This window comes from Paramisgurnus dabryanus, chromosome 4 (assembly GCF_030506205.2).
Source record: "Paramisgurnus dabryanus chromosome 4, PD_genome_1.1, whole genome shotgun sequence".
NCBI lineage: Eukaryota > Metazoa > Chordata > Actinopteri > Cypriniformes > Cobitidae > Paramisgurnus > Paramisgurnus dabryanus.
In genome coordinates this window covers 18,286,090-18,309,655 of record NC_133340.1, presented here as the reverse complement: position 1 = coordinate 18,309,655, position 23,566 = coordinate 18,286,090, and the positions used below count along the sequence as shown (strand labels likewise).

The 23,566-nt window shown below is 35.9% G+C and overlaps 2 protein-coding genes across 2 annotated transcripts; both read left to right on the top strand.

The window, feature by feature from the left end:
- The first annotated feature begins 1,399 nt into the window (after positions 1–1,399).
- Positions 1,400–5,460, top strand: LOC135752290 (uncharacterized). Its single transcript, XM_065270764.2, has 2 exons — positions 1,400–1,788; positions 3,699–5,460. Exons 1-2 carry the CDS (start codon positions 1,530–1,532, stop codon positions 5,162–5,164), a joined length of 1,725 nt encoding a protein of 574 aa, XP_065126836.2. The 5' UTR covers positions 1,400–1,529; the 3' UTR covers positions 5,165–5,460.
- Positions 5,461–6,137: 677 nt separating this feature from the next.
- Positions 6,138–23,533, top strand: LOC135750707 (uncharacterized). Its single transcript, XM_073814437.1, has 6 exons — positions 6,138–6,200; positions 6,294–6,454; positions 6,550–6,859; positions 11,031–12,155; positions 16,732–17,202; positions 18,647–23,533. Coding segments are annotated over exons 1-6 (3,471 nt in total). The 5' UTR covers positions 6,138–6,199; the 3' UTR covers positions 20,050–23,533.
- The last annotated feature ends 33 nt before the right edge of the window (positions 23,534–23,566 follow it).

Sequence of the window (23,566 nt, the reverse complement as noted above, 5' to 3'; positions counted from 1 at the left end):
GTTTCTTGCTCAGGGACACGATGGTTTGTCACAGTGGATTCGAACCAAGGTCTCTCACACCTAAGGCGTGTGTCTTATCCACTGCGCCATCACCACCCCAGATGTATGCAAGACATGGGTTTCAGCTGTCGCAACAACACACAGTGTCAGAAGTGTCTGACAAAAAGGACTGGACAGCTGCTGAGTGGTCAAACGTTTTGTTCTTTGATTTTGCATTTCCTTTGTAAATCAGGGTCCCAGAGTCTGGAGGAAGAGAGGAGAGGCTCACAATCCATGTCATTTTTCAACAGTACCTGCACACAGTTCCAAAGCTACCAGTACCTGGTTTAAGGACCATGATATCCCTGTTCTTAATTGGCTAGCAAACTCGTCTGACCTTAACCCTTGTGAAGAGATGAAGAGAAGATGCGATATGCCAGACCCAACAATGCAGAAGAGCTAAAGGTCACTATCAGAGCAACCTGGGCTCTCATAACACCTGAGCAGTGCCACAGACTGATCGACTCTGTGCCACGCCACATTGCTGCAGTAATTCAGGCAAAAAGAGTCCCAACTAAGTATTGAGTGCTGTACATGCTCATACCTTTAATGTTCATACTTTTCAGTTGGCCCAGATTCTTTGTATTGGTCTTAAGTAATATTCAAATTTTCTGAGATACTGAATTGGGATTTTCCTTAGTTGTCAGTTATAATATTTTTTGATTTGTGTCACTCACTTTCTTTTTACAACCCTGAGTTTGTCTGGTGTTGGCAAATATTTTAAGGCAGATTATGCTTACATAAAATAAGAAAAAAGAAAAATTAATAACAGGCTTTAAACTCCATTCACATAAATACTCTCATAAAAACTCTGTGACGTTGACGTCTACTGACAGAAAGCACTCTGGGTTTGACAGAACGTATAGATTTAGACACTTTGATGGTTTCAGTGTAGTTTGTTCGTTTGTTCGGTGTGTAGGTCCTGATTTACAGCACATCACATCCATCTCATCATCAACACTAAAATACACAGAAACAAGACTCTGTTTACACTCAATAAAACACTCAAGAGAGAAAAACACTGAGGATAAACAAACACATCACACGTGAGCTCTTTTTTCTTTTTTTCTTTAGTGGGTTTATCTGTGGACTGAAGAGCTGCAGAGCGCCTCCTGCTGTACTGGAGATAGAAGACACTCAACAATCTTCATTAATCTCTCATTCATTACAATATAATGTTGATGTTTCTTTGTGGTGTGGTAGTTGCAAAAATATGGAAAATAAGTGATAGAAGAACAGAAGAAGAATTTGAATAATATGAATGTTAAATGAAAACTAGGCTTCTTGACTGCGTGCTGGAGTTAAAACATCTCCAGAAGATGGCAGTAGAGTCACACTGTAAATACAAACCGCCGTTAAAACCAACGAAGAGACATAAACGTCAACCCTGTGATTACAGTCAATTTTTTCCGTTTATTGTTTTCTCTCTTGAGTGTTTTATTGAGTGTAAACAGAGTCTTGTCTCTGTGTATTTTAGTGTTGATGATGAGATGGATGTGATGTGCTGTAAATCAGGAACTGATCAGAGCTTACAGGATGAGGAATCTACTGATCAAACCTCCACAGAGTCTCTGGATTCTGTCTGGAACGCTGGAGAACAGCAGCAGATCCTGCAGACCAAACTCAAGATGTGTTCAGTCAAACCCATCGACTTCAGGAACCTCATGATGGAGATGAGAAGAGAAACCACAGAAGAGGAAGATCACACTGAGGAAGATGACAGTCATGATGCTGACTTTATTCCTTCAGGTTTGTGTCCTTCTCTATTGATGTTCGGTTTTCTGTATGTTCTGATAATTTCTCCTTTTTAATTAATACTTATACTTTTGGGGGCATTATCATTTGATATAATGGAAATATAACATCACTATTGGCATATGTTATTTAACATACATTAGTCTGAAGTAATGCATAAGAGGATTAAAAACTCTTGTATGTCTTTATGTCTAAAGTCTAGTGTTAAATAAACTCTCACCGTGTTAAATAACTCTTCAGAGTTTATATAGCTCCACACTTATCAGAGTTAAATGAACACTTTCAAGATATTAAAATGTTTAACACTAACCAGAGTTTCATCTTTAACTTACAATAGTGTTTCTTTTAGAATAGTTTCTTTGAGTCGAAAGTGTTAAAATGGTAATTTTTAAAGATATAAAATTGGTCTTTGGTGTCCTCAGTGTACATATGTGTTGTTTTTGGGTGTGTCCTTTAAAATGCAAATGAGTTGATGATGAAATCCAAACACTGATCACCATAATGGTGGTTTGTTGAAATTAAAACTCAATTGTGCTGTCAGTAATTTTTTTGCACTAAATGGCAGAGCAGTGATTGCCCAGATAGCATGCAAACCATTGAAACAATGTTAAAAACAGTTGATTTGTCAATGTTACCTGCATTGAATCAATATCAGGTTTTCTTCCTCCATTAATATTTAAAAAATATTGAGATTTCATCAAATCAACATTATTGTGTTCAGTGTTTGCTTTAGTTGGGTCATTGACTCTTGTTATTCACTAAGTTAAATCGATGATGAGATTCATAGACCGATTCATGATATCAGAGATAGATTCAGTAGTTTAACTTTATAAATGTGTTTTTGTAATCCTCAAAATAACAGACCTGACACTCTCTCCAACTAGTACTGTAAAATAAATTTTTTGCATAACTTTAACAGTAATTCATTAATATCATTTAGGTATATCTGCAAGAATAAACTACTTGATATCATTAGATCTTTGTTTTCTTTGCAATAGCAGATTTATTTTAAAACACTGCTTCAGCAGCCAAAGAAAACTTACCATTAAAACACAAGAGTAAAGGGCCCAACTAAAGCAAACACTGATCACGATAATGGTGATTTGTGGAAATGTCAATATTTTTTCAATATTAATGGAGGGTGCAAACCTGATGTTGATTCAATGGTATTAACATTGACAAATCAACGATTTTTAACATTGTTTCAATGGTTGCATGCTATCTGGGTGGATAGTGCAGATTAAGAGGTGGTGTTATTATAATATGTTTCCCTTATGACATCATAAGGGTAGCAATTTTTCAATGACCTTTTAATAATCAAGGTTCAATTGTCCCCGAGGGGAAATTGTTTGTATAGCCAGCAGCCAGACATAAAGACAAGACACAACAGCACACAGCAAACATGAATATACATAGTATCTAAAACACCGTAGTAAATAAAATACATACATTTAAACCAGTTCTGGCAATTTATTTAAAATGGAAATAGAAGTTGGGATAAAAGAGTTTCTGAGTCTATTAGACCTTCATCTGAGCATGGAGTACCTACGGGCTGAGGGAAGCAGCTTAAACTGGCAGGACGGGGTGGCTCGTGTCAGCTACAATGGATTGGGTCTTCTTTGCCACTCTATTGAAGTAGATGTGGGAGAGAGTCGAGAGATTGATGCCTGCAATTTCCTAACAATACTCTCTACTGTTTTTTATGGTCAGAGTGTCAAACCAGCAGATAAAACAAAGGTATAAAACAATTTCCTCTAAATATGTTAAATTTACTCTTTAGGGGTTGAATCTAACTCAGACATTTTTAACACTGACATTTTTACTCTCCAATTTTTTTGTGTAAATTCACAATTTCAGTTTATTCTCTACTGTGTAATTCAGAAGAGATTTTTTGTGTCTTTCAGATGTGAAGAGTGAATCATGTTCGGATGGAGAAATAACATCATCCTCAACATCAAAAGAGCGACGGACAGCACAAACTCAAGAGAAGAAACTTCATTCAGAAGAGCACAGAGAGAAGAAAAAGAAGAAGCAGTTTCACTGTCAACAGTGTGGGAAGGGTTTTGTTGTTTTATCTCATCTAAAAGTTCACATGAGGACACACAGTGGTGAAAAGTCTTTCTACTGCACAGAATGTGGCTATAAGTTCAGCACCAAAGCAAATCTTCGGCTTCATCAGAGAATTCACACAGGAAAAAAAACATTTGAGTGTCCTCACTGTGAGAGGAGATTTAGAGATGCATACTGTCTTAAGGCACATGTGCTTTCACACACCAATGAGAGACCGTATCCGTGCAGTGAATGTAAAAAAACCTTTAAGTGTTTACGCTCTTTAAAATCACATAAAAAAATACACAGTGAGGATAAACTCTATCAGTGTTCACACTGTGATAAACGTTTCCGTCAGAAAGGTCAGCTGATAGTCCATAAGAGACTTCATACTGGAGAGAAACCTTACGTCTGCTCTCACTGTGGTAAGAGCTTCTCTAGTTCATCCCATTTTAGTTATCATCAGAGAGTTCACACTGGAGAAAAACCATATGAGTGTCCTCACTGTGAGAAGAGATTTGGAGAAGCACACAGTCTTAAGGCACATGTGCTTTCACACACCAATGAGAGACCGCATCACTGCAGTGAATGTGAAAAAAGCTTTAAGTGTTTAGGCTCTTTAAAATCACATCAAAAAATACACAGTGAGGAGAAACTATATCAGTGTTCATACTGTGATAAACGCTTTTCTCAGAAAGGTCAGCTGATAGTCCATGAGAGAGTTCACACTGGAGAGAAACCTTACGTCTGCTCTCACTGTGGTAAGAGCTTCTCTAGCCAATCTAATTTTAGAGTTCATCAGAGAGTTCACACTGGAGTGAAACCTTACGTCTGTAATGTTTGTGGAAAGAGTTTGAAATTTCACAGCATTTTAGTGTCACACCAGAGAATTCATACAGGTGAAAAACCTTACAAATGCTCTCAGTGTGAGAAGACGTTTACTCAGTCAAGTAACTTAAGAGCCCATGAGAGAGTTCACACTGGAGAGAAACCTTACGTCTGCTCGATCTGCGGAAAGAGCTTCTCTAGTCCATCTCAATTAAGTGTTCATCGGAAAGTTCATACTGAAGAGAAACCTTATGTCTGCACTCAGTGTGGGAAGAGCTTCTCTGATTCATCTCAATTAAGTGTTCATCAGAAACTTCACACTGGAAGAAATCTTTATGACTGTAGTCTTTGTGAGAAGAGTTTTAGACGACACTCAAACTTAATAAAGCATCAAGAAACTCATACAGGTGAAAAACCTTTCAAATGCTTTCAGTGTGAGGAGACGTTTACTGAGTCAGGTCAATTAAAAGCCCATCTGAGAGTTCATACTTGACAGAAACCTTAACACTGCTCGATCTGTGGAAAAAGATTCACTAAAGTAGGATATTTTTAGACCGATCAGAAGAAACTACACTTAAATCCTCGTAGCTTTCTGTTTATTCAGAATGAGTTTAGTGAACTTTCATGGCTTTGTTGGAGAATAAATTTTTTTTTTAAACTTGTGTATATTAGTTTGTGTATTATTAGCTTCTTATGATGAATCAATTAATTGTTTTTGTCACTTTTGTAAGTAAATTTGGATAAAAGTGTAAGCAATAACATGTATCTTATAATATTAAATACAGTCAGCATGAGCATCAACACTTTCTTCTCAGGGTGTTTTTTTATATTTAATTTGTAGGCTAGAAACAGTTTTGAAATGTGATATACTAATTAACTTGTTTATGTTTTTATTGACCTTATCAGTAAATTGTGTCCCCTGAATTGAATCAGTTTATAATGGTTAATTCCATAAGATTTTGGCTGTTGTGTCTCAGTTAAAACACCAGCATCAATCTAGAAGATGTGTAGAAAACAAATAAACAATCTTTAAAAGTGCAGTGAACCACAGCAGAATCACCGCTGTTAAATGTGCACTGCTGCTGTATGAGTCTCACCAACAAGTGTTAAAGCATGACACTAAAACAGTATTTAAAATACACTTTATATTATCCATTTATGCAGTTAATGAATCAATTAATTTTATTGTACAAGTGTGTATTATTGAAGACACTTATTGATAATGAGCTCCATTACACACAGCACAGTGGGGATGGAAAGAACAACTATAAATAACAGGGAAAAGGATATGATGATAACAAGATTTAAAATTGGGCATACAGTACTAAAAATATATAAATTATTATTTGATTTCTTTTTTTTATTTCTATTCTTTCACCAAATGTATTAAACCAAGTAGTGCTCCATACTCCAATCCAGTAGGTGGCGGAAATGCACCTTTAGTTGGTTTGCCAACCGCCATTTTTAAACAACAGAAGAAAACAGTAGATGGCAGTGACGCTCTACCTAACATTGCGCCCCGCCAATAAGTACGAAGAGACGCGAGCATAAACAGCTGTGTTTTTACATTGATTTAAGTGTATTATTGAGTGTAAACAGAGTCTTGTCTCTGTGTATTTTAGTGTTGATGATGAGAGATGAGATGTGCTGTAAATCAGTAGGAACTGATCTGTCCATGCTGGATATTGATGATTTCATCACAGAAATCTCTCAGCTGAAGAAAGAGGTGGCGTTACTGGAGACAAAGCTGAGGTTAAGAGGAGATGAAGGACTGAAGAGAGAGGTTTGTACAGCTTAAACATCCTTTACCTGAATCAGACAACATCAAATCATTTCTAATCTTACTCTGTGTGTGTTTGTTGTGAATCTTCCACACAGGACTCCGAGCTCAGTCTGACTTTACTCTGTTATACTGAGTCAAAGCCCACAGACGCTCAGGACACTACAGTGTGTGACAGTAATCAGGGCTTACAGGATGAGGAATCTACTGATCAAACCTCCACAGAGTCTCTGGATTCTGTCTGGAACGCTGGAGAACAGCAGCAGATCCTGCAGACCAAACTCAAGATGTGTTCAGTCAAACTCATCGACTGCAGGAACCTCATGATGAAGATCAAAACTGAACCCACAGCAGATGAAGATCACACTCAGGAAGATGACAGTCATGATGGTGCTTTTATTTCTTCAGGTTTGTTTCTTCTGTTGTCTTTCACAACAATTCACTCACATGTCCCAGCAAACAGAGAATGTTACCCTAACATTGGTTCTATTTTCAATCCTCTACAGCAGTGTTCTTAAACTTTTCAGCACACGGCCCCCTTTGTTTACGGTGCATTCTTTTGCGCCCCCCCCAAAGAAAATTTATGACAAAAACAATTTTAAAATTTTAATTAAACAAAACATATTAAATTATACAAAGTAGTGCTGTTGGTTAGTAATCTTATTTTTTTTTTTAGGTAAAATTAATGTATTTTATAAAATGTCATAAAACTTTGGCCCCCTGGCACCATTTTACGGCCCCAATTGTCTAGGACACTTTTAGGGCGCTCGCTGTATGTATGTATGTATGAACACTGAAAAAACACTAGTTGCACATGATTGAATTAAGTTTTTTTTTCCATTGAAATGTAAAAAAAAGTTGTGACATAATTTAATTATGTACATCAGTTCAACATGATTTAAACAATTTTTCTTTTAATTAAATGAATGTTTATTAATTTAATCATGTGCAACCGGTGTCCACAAGTTTTTTCAGTGTTTGTTATCTGCATGTTGTTGGTCATGGCCGATATATCCTGTCAATCAAAAGAGAACAGGAAAATGCAATGAATTTGAGCTATGTGTATAGAAAATCAAGAAACATCACTTGTTTAATGTTCAATAATAATGGTCTTTAGAGATGCACAGATTGCAACCTGATAGCACACATACATCTCTGAGATATCTGTTTGATGTCTGTGTTTACATCTGCAAGAGAAGATGTATTATTTTGATTGTTTGTTCATCTGCAATACGTCTCTGAAACGTTTCCTAAAAGATGTCATATGGAGATATTGAAGATGTCTGCAGGACGTTTTTAATTTTAGAATTTAAGTAAAACAGCTCTTTCTAAGACCTTTATCAGTTGTTTTTACACACCAGATGTATTTCAGATCTCCAGATATTTAGCAGACATCTAACAGACGTACCTTTGATATCTGGACATTTTCTTGACGGATACCAATATGTGCTTTTTCTGTAGGTTTTACCTGCTGATGTTGATTTTTGCCATTTTTTCTAAGAACTATAATTGATAGCTTATAGGCTACAAACAAAAATTCAAATTTCCTTAAAGCTCCACTGTGTAAGATCTACTCCCATCTAGCGGTGAAATTCTATATGACAACCAACTGAATATTACTTTCTAGCCCCCCCCCCCATTCGGAACGCGTTTTAATTCGTACGGTGGCCCGGCCGTGTCATGCCAAGGTTAGCATGGCTTCCAGTAGCTACAAAGCAAAAGCAATGAAAAAATGAACAATTTGCAAAGTCCTTTGCCTGTGATACATCAAAGCACACAGATTTATGTTTAACATAATAAGCTTTCAAATCTGCCTCAAATCAAAGCATTATAGATAGCGGGATTATCACGGTTTGCAGCTGTTGTTGAATCCGAAGGATTCAGTCTGCACAGGTCGCATATGCGAGCTGCATACGTCATCAAACCTGGTTTATTTAAATTAACTGAGCATTACATTCGCAAGTCATAAGCATATTACATAAATTTACAATTAACTAAGAATAATTGTCAGCTTTATAATTGTTAATATTCTGAAATAAGACTGTCTTGATGACGTATACCGCCTACACATGCAACCTCGGGAGGCTTCAGCTATCGGCCAGCGTGAGTGTAGTCTGAAAGCACGAAAGGTGGAGCTTGAATTTCAGGAATGTCCCTCGTCGGCGAATGTATTTCAAAGATTGAGGCACAACATGGATTCAGCCAGTCGAGCGACTCGACCGTATGTATTTTAAATAGAAGATTCTACACTTACGAGAATACTTTGATTAGTGGGTGGGAAGTAATTACACATGAATGAGCACATACTTTTGAAAGAAAACATGGGTTTTTGCTAAGAATTAACTCAAAAAAGTACACAGTGGAGCTTTAAAGAGCCCCTGTTACACTGCAAAAAACAACATTATTTTGTGTATTCGCTATAATACAGTGTGTTCACATGGTTTGTGGTTCAAAAACACTTTATTTTCCACATACTGTACAGTATTGTTGCTCCCTGAATCGCCTTTGTAGAAAGCTCATCGTTCTGAAAAACGCAGTGTCCTCCAGTTGGCCCGCTAAACAGTTTGTTGTGATTGGCCTGAATACAACCGACAATGTGACACTCCTTACCGTATTTAAAAGATTAACTCTCAATGCAATACTGACCAGAGTTAATATCGTCTTAACTGCCCTATCAATACAAGCCGAATCTGATTCAGAAAATGCAGATGACCAAACTGATGAATCAACTTCGGCTTGACCAAGAGATAACAGATTGGTAAGGTAGGGAGGGATATTAAAACTTTTAAAACCATGTCTGCATTTGTAATTGTAAAAACGACAAACAACAAGCCCTACTCTGCACTGCTCAAAACTTGTGTTCGAGTCATGGTTTAGTCAGTAGTAAATCGGAAATATATGCTCTTTAAAGGGAGAGTTTACCCAAAAAATAAAAATTCTCTCATTTACTCATTCTCATGTTGTTACAAACCTGTATACTTTTTTTGTTCTGATGAACACGAAGTAAGATAATTTGAGGAATGTTTGTAACCAAACCGTTTATGAGCCCCATTCACTTCCATAGTATTCTCTTTTCCTACCATGGAAGTGAATGGGGCTCATGATCAGTTTGGATACAAACATTCCTCAAAATATTTTCCTTCGTGTTTACGAAATTGATTTTTAGTTTATATTATAAGGACAACGCACATAACTGTGAATGTGTCAGTGTTAGCCAGCTGGCTACTTTTTAACTGCAGTCCTTTGGTAACATTTATACAGGTTTGCAACAACATGAGAGTGAGAAAATAAAGACAGAATTTTAATTTTTTTTGTGAACTATCCCTTTAATAAAAAACTTTATTTTAATCATAAAAGAAAGTATTCTCACTGACAGTGTTGTGGGTAACGCATTACAAGGAACGTGCATTACGTAATATATTACTTTTCAAAAGTAACGCATTACTTTATAAATGTACACATTAATGATTTAGTTACTTTAAAAAAAATATGCAAGTTACTTTTAGTTTAATTAATTAGAATAAAAAAACACTAAATTAAACAGAATGTAGTCACGTAGAATAACGCACTCTATGCGCGCGAATGAACATTTCACTAATGAACATTTTAAATTCATGTTTTTTAACAGGGAATACTCGTTTATATAGCTGAATGTCATTGTTGTGAATTACACTTGTTTTTCTTTTTTCCTTCATACTAAATTTCCCACAATCCTCTGCAGACTGCATCACCGTTTTTCAGCGTACTTGATTACCCATAATTCCCAGATGAGACCTTTCCTTTCTTTGTTCTTTTGTATTGGTAAGGTGAGGGCCTGAAGATGGCCATCCAACTAGAGTGAGTTTTTTTCTGGGTGCGTCCTTCCGAAGTCACACTTGTCAACTGGTTACATTATCTATTTCACGTTCTGAATAGATAAACTTCGATGACAAATGCGATCGCCCAATGTGACTTCCAAAGGACCCACCCGACAATCTGGCTAGGATGGGAAAAATGGCATGTATGCTGCCCTACAAAGGCAAAAGGCGGTAACTTCGTTTTTGGTCGAAAATTAGTTCTTGATATTTTTGGGACATTTAAGACCTCCTTTATCATGTGGATCAGTATAGAGTCAATTTTGTTATTTTTCAAGAAAATAAAAATCAAGAAGAAAATAACTGACAACTAAAGTCACTAAAGTCTAAACCTTCAGTAATTTTTCTCAGTTCTGCACTCTAGCAAGTTAATGTCTTTTGCTTTGTAGGGCAGTATGGTCACCCTAACTTTTCATCATTTCAGATATGAAGGTGTTAAAAATGCTTGCAAAGAAAGCCGCCCCAGACTACATTTTAAAAAACCCTGGTCTTAAACAATGTGCAGAATTCATTTTCATTGATCCTCTTTTATAAACTCATTCAGACGGGAATACATTTCCACACTGGCTGGGAATTTTTAAACGGGTGGTCAGAGAAAAACGCAGACATTATGCATTCGGGTGGGAAGTGCTGAAAATGCTTTATGTCCCCATGAGAAAGAATTACCGTCCAAATAGGGCTTAAGAGTGAAAAGAGGATTTTAATTTTTATCATGTTTCTTTCAGATGTGAAGAGTGAATCATTTTTGGATGGAGAAATAACGTCCTCAACATCAGAAGAGAGACTGACAGCACAAACTCAAGAGAAAAAACATCATTCAGAAGAGCACAGAGAGAAGAAGAAGAAGTTTCACTGTAAACAGTGTGGGAAGGGGGGTTTTGTCTTCTTGTCTCGGCTAAAAGTTCACATGAGGACACACAGTGATGAAAAGCCTTTATACTGCACTGAATGTGGCAAATATTTTTGCAGAAAACAAACTCTTCGTGTTCATCAGAAAATTCACACAGGAGAAAAACCATACGAGTGTCCTCACTGTGAGAAGAGATTCAGCCACAAACCTTATCTGAAGGCACATGTGCTTATACACACCAATGAGAGACTGTATCAGTGCAGTAAATGTGAAAAAACCTTTAAGGATTTAGGTTCATTAAAATTACACCAGAAAATTCACTCGGAGGAGAAACTCCATCAATGTTCACACTGTGATAAACGTTTCAGTAGGAAATCTCATTTGATAGTCCATGAGAGAGTTCACACTGGAGAGAAACCTCATCACTGTGATGTCTGTGGGAAGAGTTTTAGACAACGTAACAATTTAGTGAAACATCAGAGAACTCATACAGGTGAAAAACCTTACAAATGCTCTCAGTGTGAGAAGACCTTTACTCAGTCAGGTAACTTAAAAGTCCATCAGAGAGTTCACACTGGAAAGAAACCTTACCACTGTAGTGCTTGTGGGAAGAGTTTCAGAGGACATATCACTTTGTTCAATCACCAGAGAACTCATACAGGAGAAAAACCTTACAAATGCTCTCAGTGTGAGAAGACGTTTGCTCAGTTAAATACCTTAAAAGTCCTTGAGAGACTTCACACTGGAGAGAAACCTTACCACTGTAATGTTTGTGGGAAGAGTTTCAGACAACATAGCAATTTAGTGATACACCAGAGAACTCATACAGGTGAAAAACCTTACAAATGCTCTCATTGTGAGAAGACGTTTGCTTATTCAAGTGTGTTAAAAGTCCATAAGAGACTTCATACTGGAGAGAAACCTTACGTCTGCTCAATCTGTGAAGAGAGATTTGCTTCTTCTAGAAGTCTTCAGCGTCATCAGAAGAAGAAACATACTTAAGAACAAACTACACTGAAATCATCATAGTTCCTTAAAGAAATTTGACATGAATGTTTAACACACTAGAACAAAAACATTTGTTTTCTATAAATGACATTAAATGAGGTTATTTGCACCACAAAAAAAGCTAAAGAAATTGAACACTGTCGAATTGTCCCTCTTTTGCCCAGGTCGACCAATGAGATCTGATCATAATGTCACATTCCCAGAGCCGCTGGTGTATCTCGAAAGAGTGAGACGTTGCGGTTCAGCACACAAAACTGTATTTACAGCACATGATGCAATCACACCATTGAAACATTTACAAAACTTTCAAAGTGATCGAAGGACATCCTGAAATACAAATGAAAACGATCAAGATACAGTTTCAACTCTTGTATCAATCTAATGAACTCCCCCTGCTCTTCTCGTTCCTGAAGAATGGAGCGTAACCAATAACGCTGTCTTTTCCTTTCCTCAGTCAAAAGCAAAATCAGCTCATCCTCGCTTCTACTGCTAGAAAACTCCATTCTCCTTCTATCTCTACTCACCAAGTGTGTGTGTCTGCTTTGGTGCTGAGCCAAGTTGTGTCATTGAAAAACATTTACATATTCAGAAGATGCTTTTATTCATAGCAACTTACATTACATTTAATGTAATCTGCTGTATATGTTTTATCAGTGTCTGTTCTTTAGGAAATTAAAGCTAAATCCTTTGAGCTCTTAACACAATGGCTTACATATAAGAAGTATGAACAGGAGTATCAAAAAAAGGTCTTTGCACATTGACTGCGTTGCGATAAAGCGAGGCGAATTGCAAGCAAACCATTCCATCACATCAAGGTTGAAACAGTTGTTTGCCTAAAGCAATTTCACATCTGGCAGATAGGTGTTGTTATGCCACTATTCAGAGTTCCAACCTATCATTTGTTGAGTTTTTTACATTTATTACATTATTTCATGAATTATTCATTTACTCTACTTCTTATTCAGATGGAGTGGCATTTACTACACAGAGTCGTAGTTGAATGACGAGGGGAAATATCGCATTCATAGTCGCAGGCGATTCATCCGTGATTATGAATGCGATATTTCCCCGCTTATCAGTGAGCTACGGCTCTGTGTAGTAAATGCCGCTCCATCTAAAAGCAGCTGATGGTGATTTATTACAACTCCAGGAACGGCTTTACTGAAGAGATGCACATGACAATCGCATGCGATTAATTGTGCAGCCTAATGTCATGAGAATGTTGTGATGTCCACTGTCAGCATTTGGTATAATAACACCTCCTCATTTTAGTCAGAGCATCGGAAATACAACTAAGATTGTTCAATAAAACATCTTTATTTTAATCAAATCACTTCGTCTCTGTTGATTTGAAGTATAAACTGACAACAGAATTAATATTAGCATAGCATAACGTACTGAGTTAACTCTTTAAAATTTAATCTATGCATTTTTCACTTACCAAACCACTTCTATAATACCCTTGACATTGTACTAAACATGAAGTATAAACATAACAGCAAAATGTTCCCAGATAGCCAGCAACCATTAATGTTAAAAACTGTTAATTTTTGATTGTTTGTTGCATTAAATGAATACCACATTTGCAACGTCCATTAGTGTAAAAAAAAAAACATTTCAACAAACCACAATTTTGGTGATCAGTGTTTGCTTTAGAGGGGCCCTTGACTTTTAATTTAAAGCTATGACCTGTTTCTTGGTTGTGTGAATGTTAGATGTTACATTCTATTATATCAGTGATTCTTGATCTCAGGGACAAAACATAAAAAATACTTATTATTACACATACACTTAATTACAAGACTAAAAAGGATAATAAACGCACAACTAAATATTATTTCGTGTCGTTTTATAAATGTTTTTAATTCTAAATGATATGATATGGGACCAGTGTCTGTAAAAACCCTTGTCCGGAAGCAGGTGTCATTGCGTACATTACAATAGCTTAAAAACAATTAAAAGTCATTTTAAATTAAATGTTATATTTACTATGTGTAAGTAGTTAAGTAATTAATTTAATGAGCATCAAAAGTTACAACTCAAAAACTGATTTTGTGTCCTGAGTTTTTGTCAACACTGTCAGACCTTTTTTTTAAATAAAATAGTCAGGAATTATTGAGGGCAACCAAAACTCTGAGGACCCCTTTATCACTTCCTTTTTTTTCAAATGCCATGAGACCACTCTAGCTCTGGTAAGTTTTTAATATTCTTTTAAATGTATACCTATTTGTTAATACTTTGCATGTCACAACCATAGTGTGTCAACACTATAAACAATGTAATGTAAGATTTGTATAATAGTTTCTGTTATAAATGCTTAATTTAAGTAAAGTGTAAAGGTAACAAGAAATGAATGATAAACAAGATGGCTCTTGTGAGAAGAAGCACATGTGTTATGAGAAGAAACATGGTATTTTGTCAACTCCGTCATGTCAACACCATTGATGCCTTGTCAACTCCATCAGAATTATATATTGTTGTTGTTTTTTTTTGTAAAGATGAGCTGTTTTGTTCCCTCAAAAATATTTGTTAATAGAAAGTTATTGTGTAATTTGTATGCTTCAAAGTATCACTATTCATTAAATGAAATTAAATGATAAATTGATTAATCCATACACTGTAAAAAAAACTTTGCTGCCTTAAAAAATTTTATTAAATCAACTTATATTTACAAGTCATGTCAACAGAAATTAGTTGTCACAACTTATAAAATATAGTTGAGAAAAGTCTCATTTTATTAGTTATAACAACTCATCTGTAGTTATACCAACTTATCTCTAGTCAAGATAAATAATAGTAAGTTGAAATGACTTGTAAATCCGAGTTGATTCAACAAAAAATTTTAAGGCTGCAAAGTATTTTTTACAGTGTACAGCCTAAACCGCAATCATTAAACATTGACTTATCTAACTTTTCAAAGGTGATATTATTATTTAAAAAAAAAAATAGTGATTAAGACCATTAAAAACTGCAAAAAATCTAAATATCTGTGATAATTTCCTAAAAATTATTAGACATTTCAATGCTGATCCCAGAAACTACAGAAAATGGGAGGTTGTTCCAAAACATGGTTACATACCCAAACCCTCATTTAACAAATATGTATATACTGTTTTTTTTAAATAATGAAGATTTTTTTTGAAAATCAAACCCTGTTTTGTCCCTGATCTCAAAATCACTGGTATACATATACACACAAACATAACACAAAGCTAAAGTGTAAAATCAAGTCTTTAAACTGGAGTGTGATGGAGAGACCCTAAAGCACATTGGTAGACTGTTTCAGAGCTATGGGGCGGCTACAGCGAAAGCTCAATCACCTTTTGATTTGCAAGGAGAACGAGGGACAGAGAAAAGTAACTGATCACAGGATCTTAAAGGGATAGTTCACCTGTTAGAATCTAATTCTAAGCAGGTCTAGAGGTATGAGATTTTAGTAGTCTGGAGGTCTGAGCTGAGCAGCAGAGAGTTCTGATATATATCAGGGGCTATGAAAGACACTGACACCAAATGCCGTTCAAACATAGACCAAATTTTATTAGACATCCTTCACATTAAATACGATGCAGAAAGGAAACGTTAGTCACCTGGGTAATGTCTGGCACAATCTCGTGATCAACACAGTGACAAATATGTCTGGAAAACAATCACATGCTAAGACAGTTGAATGATGCAAATGAGGAAGGGGAGAGTGGAATAGGGAAGTCTGGTCATACCTCATGACCTGGACTGATCAGCCCATGTCTAGCTTTTGTGCATTCTCAACTTAGTCACTAAGACAAATGAATGGTTTCATTGCTTCATTAATCATCCAAGTATAACAATAAATAAATATACAAGGATCTATGAAAATATATCAAATATATAAATGTGGGGTGTGGGGGAACAACATTTAAATTCTGACATCAACCAAAAATGAAAATTGTGTCTTCTCTTGTGTTGTTACAAACCTGTATAAATTTCTTTGTTATGATGAACACAAAGGAAGATATTTTGAGAAATGTTTGTAACAAAACCGTTTGTGGACCCCATTCACTTCCATAGTAGGAAAAAAGAATACTATGAAAGTAAATGGGGTCCACAAACAGTTTGGTTACAGACATCTTCCCTTGTGTACATCAGAACAAAGAAATTTAAGCGGGTTTGTAACAACATATAATTGAGTAAATGAGTGATTTTTTGCGGTTTCCCGGACAGGGCTTATCCTAGTCCCAGACTAAAATGGATGTTTGAGCTGCATTAATTTCAAAACACCTCATAAATAACTCAATTAAAACACATCCATCAATCTAGAAGAATTGTAGAAAACAAATAAACAATCTTTAAAAAGTACAGTGAACCACAGCAGAATCACCGCTGTTAAATGTGCACTGCTGCTGTATGAGTCTCACCAACAAGTGTTAAAGCATGACACTAAAACACTATTTAATCTACACTTTATATTATCCATTTATGCAGTTAATGAATCAATTAAGTTTATTGTACAAGTGTGTATTATTGAAGACACTTGATGATAATGAGCTCCATTACACACAGCAAAGAATAGTGGCGGTAATGCTCTACATAAGATTGCGACCCGCCAATAAGCACAAAGAAGATAATACTTCGAAGGAGTGAACGGCCATTGAACGGGAAGAAAAAGCAGCACGACAAAGAAAACAGCTATGCGTTTACATCAGTTTTATTTTGTGTTTGTGTATCCTCAGTGTTTTTCTCTCTTGAGTGTAAACAGAGTCTTGTCTCTGTGTATTTTAGTGTTGATGATGAGATGGATGTGATGTGCTGTAAATCAGGAACTGATCAGGGCTTACAGGATGAGGAATCTACTGATCAAACCTCCACAGAGTCTCTGGATTCTGTCTGGAACGCTGGAGAACAGCAGCAGATCCTGCAGACCAAACTCAAGATGTGTTCAGTCAAACTCATCGACTGCAAGAACCTCATGATGGAGATGAGAAGAGAAACCACAGCAGAGGAAAATCACACTGAGGGAGATGACAGTCATGATGATGACGATGATGATGATTTTATTCCTTCAGGTATGATTCTTCTTTTGTCTTTTCACAATAACACACTCGCATCCCAGCAAACACAGAACGTTCAATTCCAATTCACCTGCTTATAGAATGTGTGTGGGGAGGTATGTGCACGCGCACATTGATGCATATAGGTTTTATATAATGCATACATAAATCTTAAAATATAAAAATGTAAACGAGGATCAGATATAGGTTTCTTGACAATCGTGCATGTTCAAAGGCAGTTTCTTTTTCCGCTGGTGTGTGAGAGGTCTCTCAGTGTTGTTGATGCTGCTCTTGATTCAGACGAACCTGTTAGGTGTGGTGAAAAACAATGACCATCCAACTGAAAACACTCCTAAAACACCCTACAACAGTGACCCTAGAAATATAGTAAATTACCTGTTTGCAGTCCATTCACTTCCAATTGTGTCCACTTCCAAAAAGCAACACCTGACGAGAAGATGCAGGGTTTGTGCACGTAAGGGTTTGTGAAGTTAGACCTCGTTTTACTGCAAAAGTTGGGAATTCTGGGAGTTGTTACACAGTTTACCACTCAAAGTTAAATTACAGTGCTTAAGTTTTATTTATTTTCGATGTTTATTCATTGTTGAAGATTTTATGTATGAAAGAATATGAAATTTGAATGTATTTTCCTGGAAAATACACTCATTTCATAAAAATGCATTTTTCTCAGTTTTTTGCAAAAATATTAAATTTTTGATGAAAGCTACTTGCATTCAAGTTGTGATTAAAAATGAACGCATGAAGATAGAATAAAATGTTGTTTTTTTTAAAGCAGAGGCTTGGTTCTTTATTTTGATATATAACATGTTTATATATTCATTGCTGAAAATATTCTTAGGGCCATCAAAGTTTGGTCAAAATCATCAAAAATGCTGGTGGTGGCTGGCAACTTTAAGAAACGCTGGCAGGGAAAGAGTTAAATCTAAGGCAGTGTGCTGGAAGTTAGTTGTACTTGTGTTTCTCTTCAGGGATTCTCATCATTATCATCAGATGTCATCAATCGGCAGTTGTGGCCTATTGGTTAGAGAGTCGGGCTTGTAACCCGAGAGTTGCTGGTTTGAGTCTCACGGCTGGCATGTGGCAACTGTGGTGCCCTTAAGCAGGGCACCTTACCCTAATTGCTCCCCGGGCACTGTCAATGTTTAAAATGCACGCAAAGAAACTGTTTGGAAGTCTTAAACAATGTGCAGAATGACATTGCATTGATCCTCTTTTATAAACTCATTCAGACGGGAATAAATTTCCGCACAACCTTGCTGGATGGGAATTTTTACACGGGTGGTCAGAGAAAAATGCAGACATTATGGATTCTGATGGCAATTACATTATACTCCCTGTAAATGTTGAAAATGCCTTATGTCCCCATGAGAAAGAATTACCGTCCAAATAGAGCTTAAGAGTGAAAGGAGGATTTTAATTTTTATCATGTTTCTTTTAGATGAGAGGAGCGATTCATGTTCAGATGGAGAAATAACTTCATCAACATCAAAAGAGAGATGGACAGCACAAACTCAAGAGAAGAAACTTCATTCAGAAGATCACCGAGAGAAGAAGAAGAAGAAGAAGCAGTTTCACTGTAAACAGTGTGGGAAGGGTTTTGTCTTCTTATCTCAGCTGAAAAGCCACATGAGGACACACAGTGGTGAAAAGCCTTTCTACTGCACTGAATGTGGAAATTGCTTCAGCAGCAAACAAAGTCTTCAGCTTCATCAGAGAATTCACACAGGAGAAAAACCATACGAGTGTCCTCACTGTGAGAAGAGATTCAACCACAAATCTAATCTGAGGAGACATGTGTTTATACACACCAATGAGAGACCGTATCAGTGCAGTGAATGTGACAAAGCCTTTAAGGATTTAAGTTCATTAAAATCACACAAGAATATTCACTCTGAACTCTATCAATGTTCACACTGTGATAAATGTTTCAGTTGGAAATCTAGTCTTAAAGTCCATGAGAGAATTCACACTGGAGAGAAACCTCATCACTGTAATGTTTGTGGAAAATGTTTCAGTCACTATAACCTTTTAGTGTCACACCACAAAACTCATATCGGTGAAAAACCTTACAAATGCTCCCAGTGTGAGAAGAGGTTTACTCACTCAAGTAACTTAAAAGTCCATGAGAGAGTTCATACTGGAGAGAAACCTCATCACTGTAGTGTTTGTGGGAAGAGTTTTAATCAACGTCACCATTTAGTGACACACCAGAGAATTCATACAGGTGAAAAACCTTACAAATGCTCTCAGTGTGAGAAAACGTTTGCTCATTTAGGTTCCTTAAAAGACCATAAGAGAGTTCACACTGGAGAGAAACCTCATCACTGTAATGTTTGTGGGAAGTGTTTCAGTCGACATGAACATTTAGTGTCACACCAGAGAACTCATACAGGTGAAAAACCTTACAAATGCTCTCAGTGTGAAAAGATGTTTGCTCGATCAGAACACTTAAAAGCCCATGAGACACTTCATACAGGAGTGAAACCTTATGTCTGCTCTCACTGTGATAAGAGCTTCACTGCTCTAAGTTCTGTCAGTCTTCATGAAAGACTTCACACTGGAGAGAAACCTTATCGCTGTAGTGTCTGTGAGAAGAGTTTCAGTCGACGTGAACATTTAATAAAACACCAGAGAACTCATACAGGTGAAAAACCTTACAAATGCTCTTATTGTGAGAAGATGTTTGCTGAGTCAAGTAACTTAAAAGTTCATAAGCGAATTCATACTGGAGAGAAACCTTACGTCTGTTCGATCTGTGGAGAGAGATTTGCTCATTTAGGAAGTCTTCAGCATCATCAGAAGAAACATACTGAAGAACAAACTACACTAAAATCATCATAGTGCCTTAAAGTCTTTACACGCTGATATTCGACATGAATGTTCATCACAAGACACTAGAACAAAAACACTTGATTTCACATCTGGCAGATTCATGTCTCTCTATCCCACTATTCAGAGTTTTTTTTTACATTTATTACACTATTTCATGAATTATATCATTCATTTATTTTATCATTCACTTTTATCCTTATTTTTATATACATTTAGTTTATATTACATTCATTTTATTCTGTCTAGTTATTCTATTTTGTTGTTTCAATTTTATGTTAAAGCTGTATTGTCTTTTAATGCTGAATGGTCTCCATCTCAAGGTTTTATTAATGTCATGAGAATGTTGTGATGCCCACTTTCTGTGTTTGGTAGAGCACCACATCTTTTAAATCTGCCTTTAGTCAGAGGATCGAGAACACAACTAAGATTGTTCAATAAAACATTATTTTATTCAACATCACTTTGTCTCTGTTGATTTAAAGTATTAACTGACAACAGAATAAATATTTCAGTTCTGATTTACTCAGAGAGGATTCAAGCAAACGATCTGAAACACGCAAATGAAGGTACCTTGAAGCAAATGTTTGCTCTCTTTTATCCCTTTTAGAGAAGGAGGACTTTGATCCTTTTCTTTTGCAGAATTGTGATTGGCTGTTGATGTCAGAAGGAGCCCACAGAGAGTGGCCAACCTTTATTCACTGTTAGAAACTCATTTACATAGAGTTTATTCTTTAAAATGTAATCTATGCATTTTTCACTTACCAGACCACTTCCAAAATACAATGTACTGAATGTATAAAGTATAAACGACAGCGAAATGTTCCCAGATAGCAAGTAACCACTGTTGGTGTTGAATCAATGTTAAACGGGTGGTTCAATGGTATTTTATGCATTGTGACTTATTAACACCGTAATAGAGTTGTTTCCTCCCTGAAATGCTGATTTGATATTGTACAAAGCTCTTCATTTTGAAAAGCTCAGTGTCCTTCGATTGGCCAACTTACCAGTACGTTGTGATTGGCCTGAATCCCTCTGACGTCAGCCGGAAATGTGACACTCCTCACCATGTTTTGAAGATTAGTTCCCTTACGAAAATTAACTATGGTTTTACAACAGTTAAAACCAAAAAAACATGGTTACTGTAGTAAAACCATGGTAGCCACAAAATAACCATGGTTTTGACAACCATTATTTTCAAAAACCATAGTTAAACCATGGTTTTGCTGATAGTAATTAATGCACCAAAAAACCATGGTACACTTTTACCACAATAAAACCATTGTTAATTTTCATAAGGGATACTGACAGGAGTTAATATAGTATTTACTACCTTATCAATATGGGTGGAATCTGATACAGAAAATGCAGATGACCAAGCTGATCGATCAACTTTACCAGCACGACTTGAGCAGAATGTAACAGATTGGTAAGGTAAGGATACTAAAACATTAAAACAATTTGTGATCGTAGAAACGACAAACAACAAGCCCTACTCTGCACTGCTCAAAACTGCATGGATTATTCTGTAGTAAAGTCTTTAAGTTGCCTACAATCCGTGTGTTTGTTGCAGTCCAAAAAAAAAAGAGAGATTTAAGTTGGAAACGGTCACTCGCATCATTTGTACCTTTTACATATCATTACTAATACACACTTAACTTACACATCAAAGGAAATGTAAAATCGTGAATCTGAAAATTGGTGTCCTTTAAATTAATGATAAGGGAAATAAAGTAATAAAAAATAATAAAACACAAATGAGTTTCTACTCAGATCTATCAAGTGAAACATTTAGTATTATATTTACGAATTGGACAGATGCTTTTATCCATAGCGACTTACATTACATTTAAGCCAGCAATGTAAATTGGTTACACCCTATTCTTTAGCAAAGAGAAGAGCAGTTGTTGTTCCATATTAATAAAAATAATATTGATTAAATATTTTAATTTCATGTACAGCTGCTTTGAAACAAAAACAATTGTGAAAAGTGCTATATAAATAACATCGAAATGACTTGACAAACATTTAATGGTGTGTTTTCACGCTCTGTCAGTACAAATTAGCACCACCGTCTAACTCTTTGAGTTACTGCAGCGGCTCCTGGAAACATGGCGTAATGCTCAGATTCCATTGGTCAACCTGATTATTTGTCAAACAAAAATTGACACAGTGTTCGAAAAAATAAGCGTTGTTGCAAATAACAGAGGTCAATGTAAAGTCATCCATAGAAATGAATTGTTTTTGTTCTAGTATCCTATTGCATCAAACATTTACACGAATCAGTGTAGTTTGTTCTTCAGTATGTTTCTTCTGATGATGCTGAAGATTTCCAGAATGAGCAAATCTCTCTCCAGAGATCAAGCAGATGTAAGGTTTCTCTCCAGTATGAACCCTCTCATGGACTTTTAAGGAAGCTGACTGAGCAAACTTTTTATCACACAAAGAGCATTTGAAAGGTTTTTCACCTGTATGAAGTCTCAGATGGGCTTTTAATTGACCTGATTCAGTAAACATCTTCTCACACTGAGAGCATTTGTAAGGTTTTTCACCTGTATGAGTTCTCTGCCCAGATAGCATGTTAACCATTAAAACAATGTTAAAAACAGTTGATTTGTCAATGTTAACTGCATTGAATCAATATCAGGTTTGCACCCTCCATTAATACTGAAAAAATATTGAGATTTCAACAAATCACCATTATTGTGATCAGTGTTTGCTCAAGTTGGGTCCTTGACTCTTGGTATTCACTAAGTTAAATCTTTCTTTTCTTTTTTTAGTGTTTGTAGCTATTTATGTAGAAACACATGTGCATTGGAAAAGAAAGATGTGTTTCAAAGTTAAGTTGAAACTGGTTGCTTTTTGTGAAGAAGTCAAGATTATATCAAATTAAGCTGCTTTACATGATTATGTTGATCAATTTTTGACATTTATAATTGTTTTGGTTTGTAAATACACTGTGAAAAGACAAGCAGTAAAAATGCTGACACATTCAGACATCATTACCCATCCTACAAATCTCAACAATGGTGACAATCATCAAACAAATTCATATAAAACGATCAACTGCAATGCATGCTGGGAGTTATAAATTAGTTTAGTACTACGATGATACCCAGCATGCATTGCAGCATGAAGCTTTCTTTTGTTGATCGTCACCATTGATGAGATTCATAGACCGATTCATGATATCAGAGATAGATTCAGTAGTTTAACTTTTTAAATGTGTTTTTGTAATCCTCAAAATAACAGACCTGACAATGTTTCCAACTAGTAGGGTAAAATAAATTTTTTGCATAACTTTAACAGTATTTCATTAATATAATTTAGGTATATCTACAAGAATCAAACTACTTGATAACATTAGATCTTTGTTTTCTTTGCAATAGCAGATGTATTTTAAAACACTGCTTCAACAGCCAAAGAAAACTTACCATTAAAACACAAGAGTAAAGGACCAACTAAAGCAAACACTGATCACGATAATGGTGATTTGTTGAAATTTCAATATTTTTTCAATATTAATGGA

Bases quoted from the DNA above. Each gene is read 5' to 3' on its own strand.
- LOC135752290 (XM_065270764.2), top strand. From the start codon at position 1,530: ATGGATGTGATGTGCTGTAAATCAGGAACTGATCAGAGCTTACAGGAT. The intron at 1,789-3,698 runs GTTTGTGTCCTT...TGTGTCTTTCAG, and splicing joins TGCTGACTTTATTCCTTCAG to ATGTGAAGAGTGAATCATGT.
- LOC135750707 (XM_073814437.1), top strand. The intron at 6,860-11,030 runs GTTTGTTTCTTC...TGTTTCTTTCAG, and splicing joins TGGTGCTTTTATTTCTTCAG to ATGTGAAGAGTGAATCATTT. The intron at 17,203-18,646 runs GTATGATTCTTC...TGTTTCTTTTAG, and splicing joins TGATGATTTTATTCCTTCAG to ATGAGAGGAGCGATTCATGT.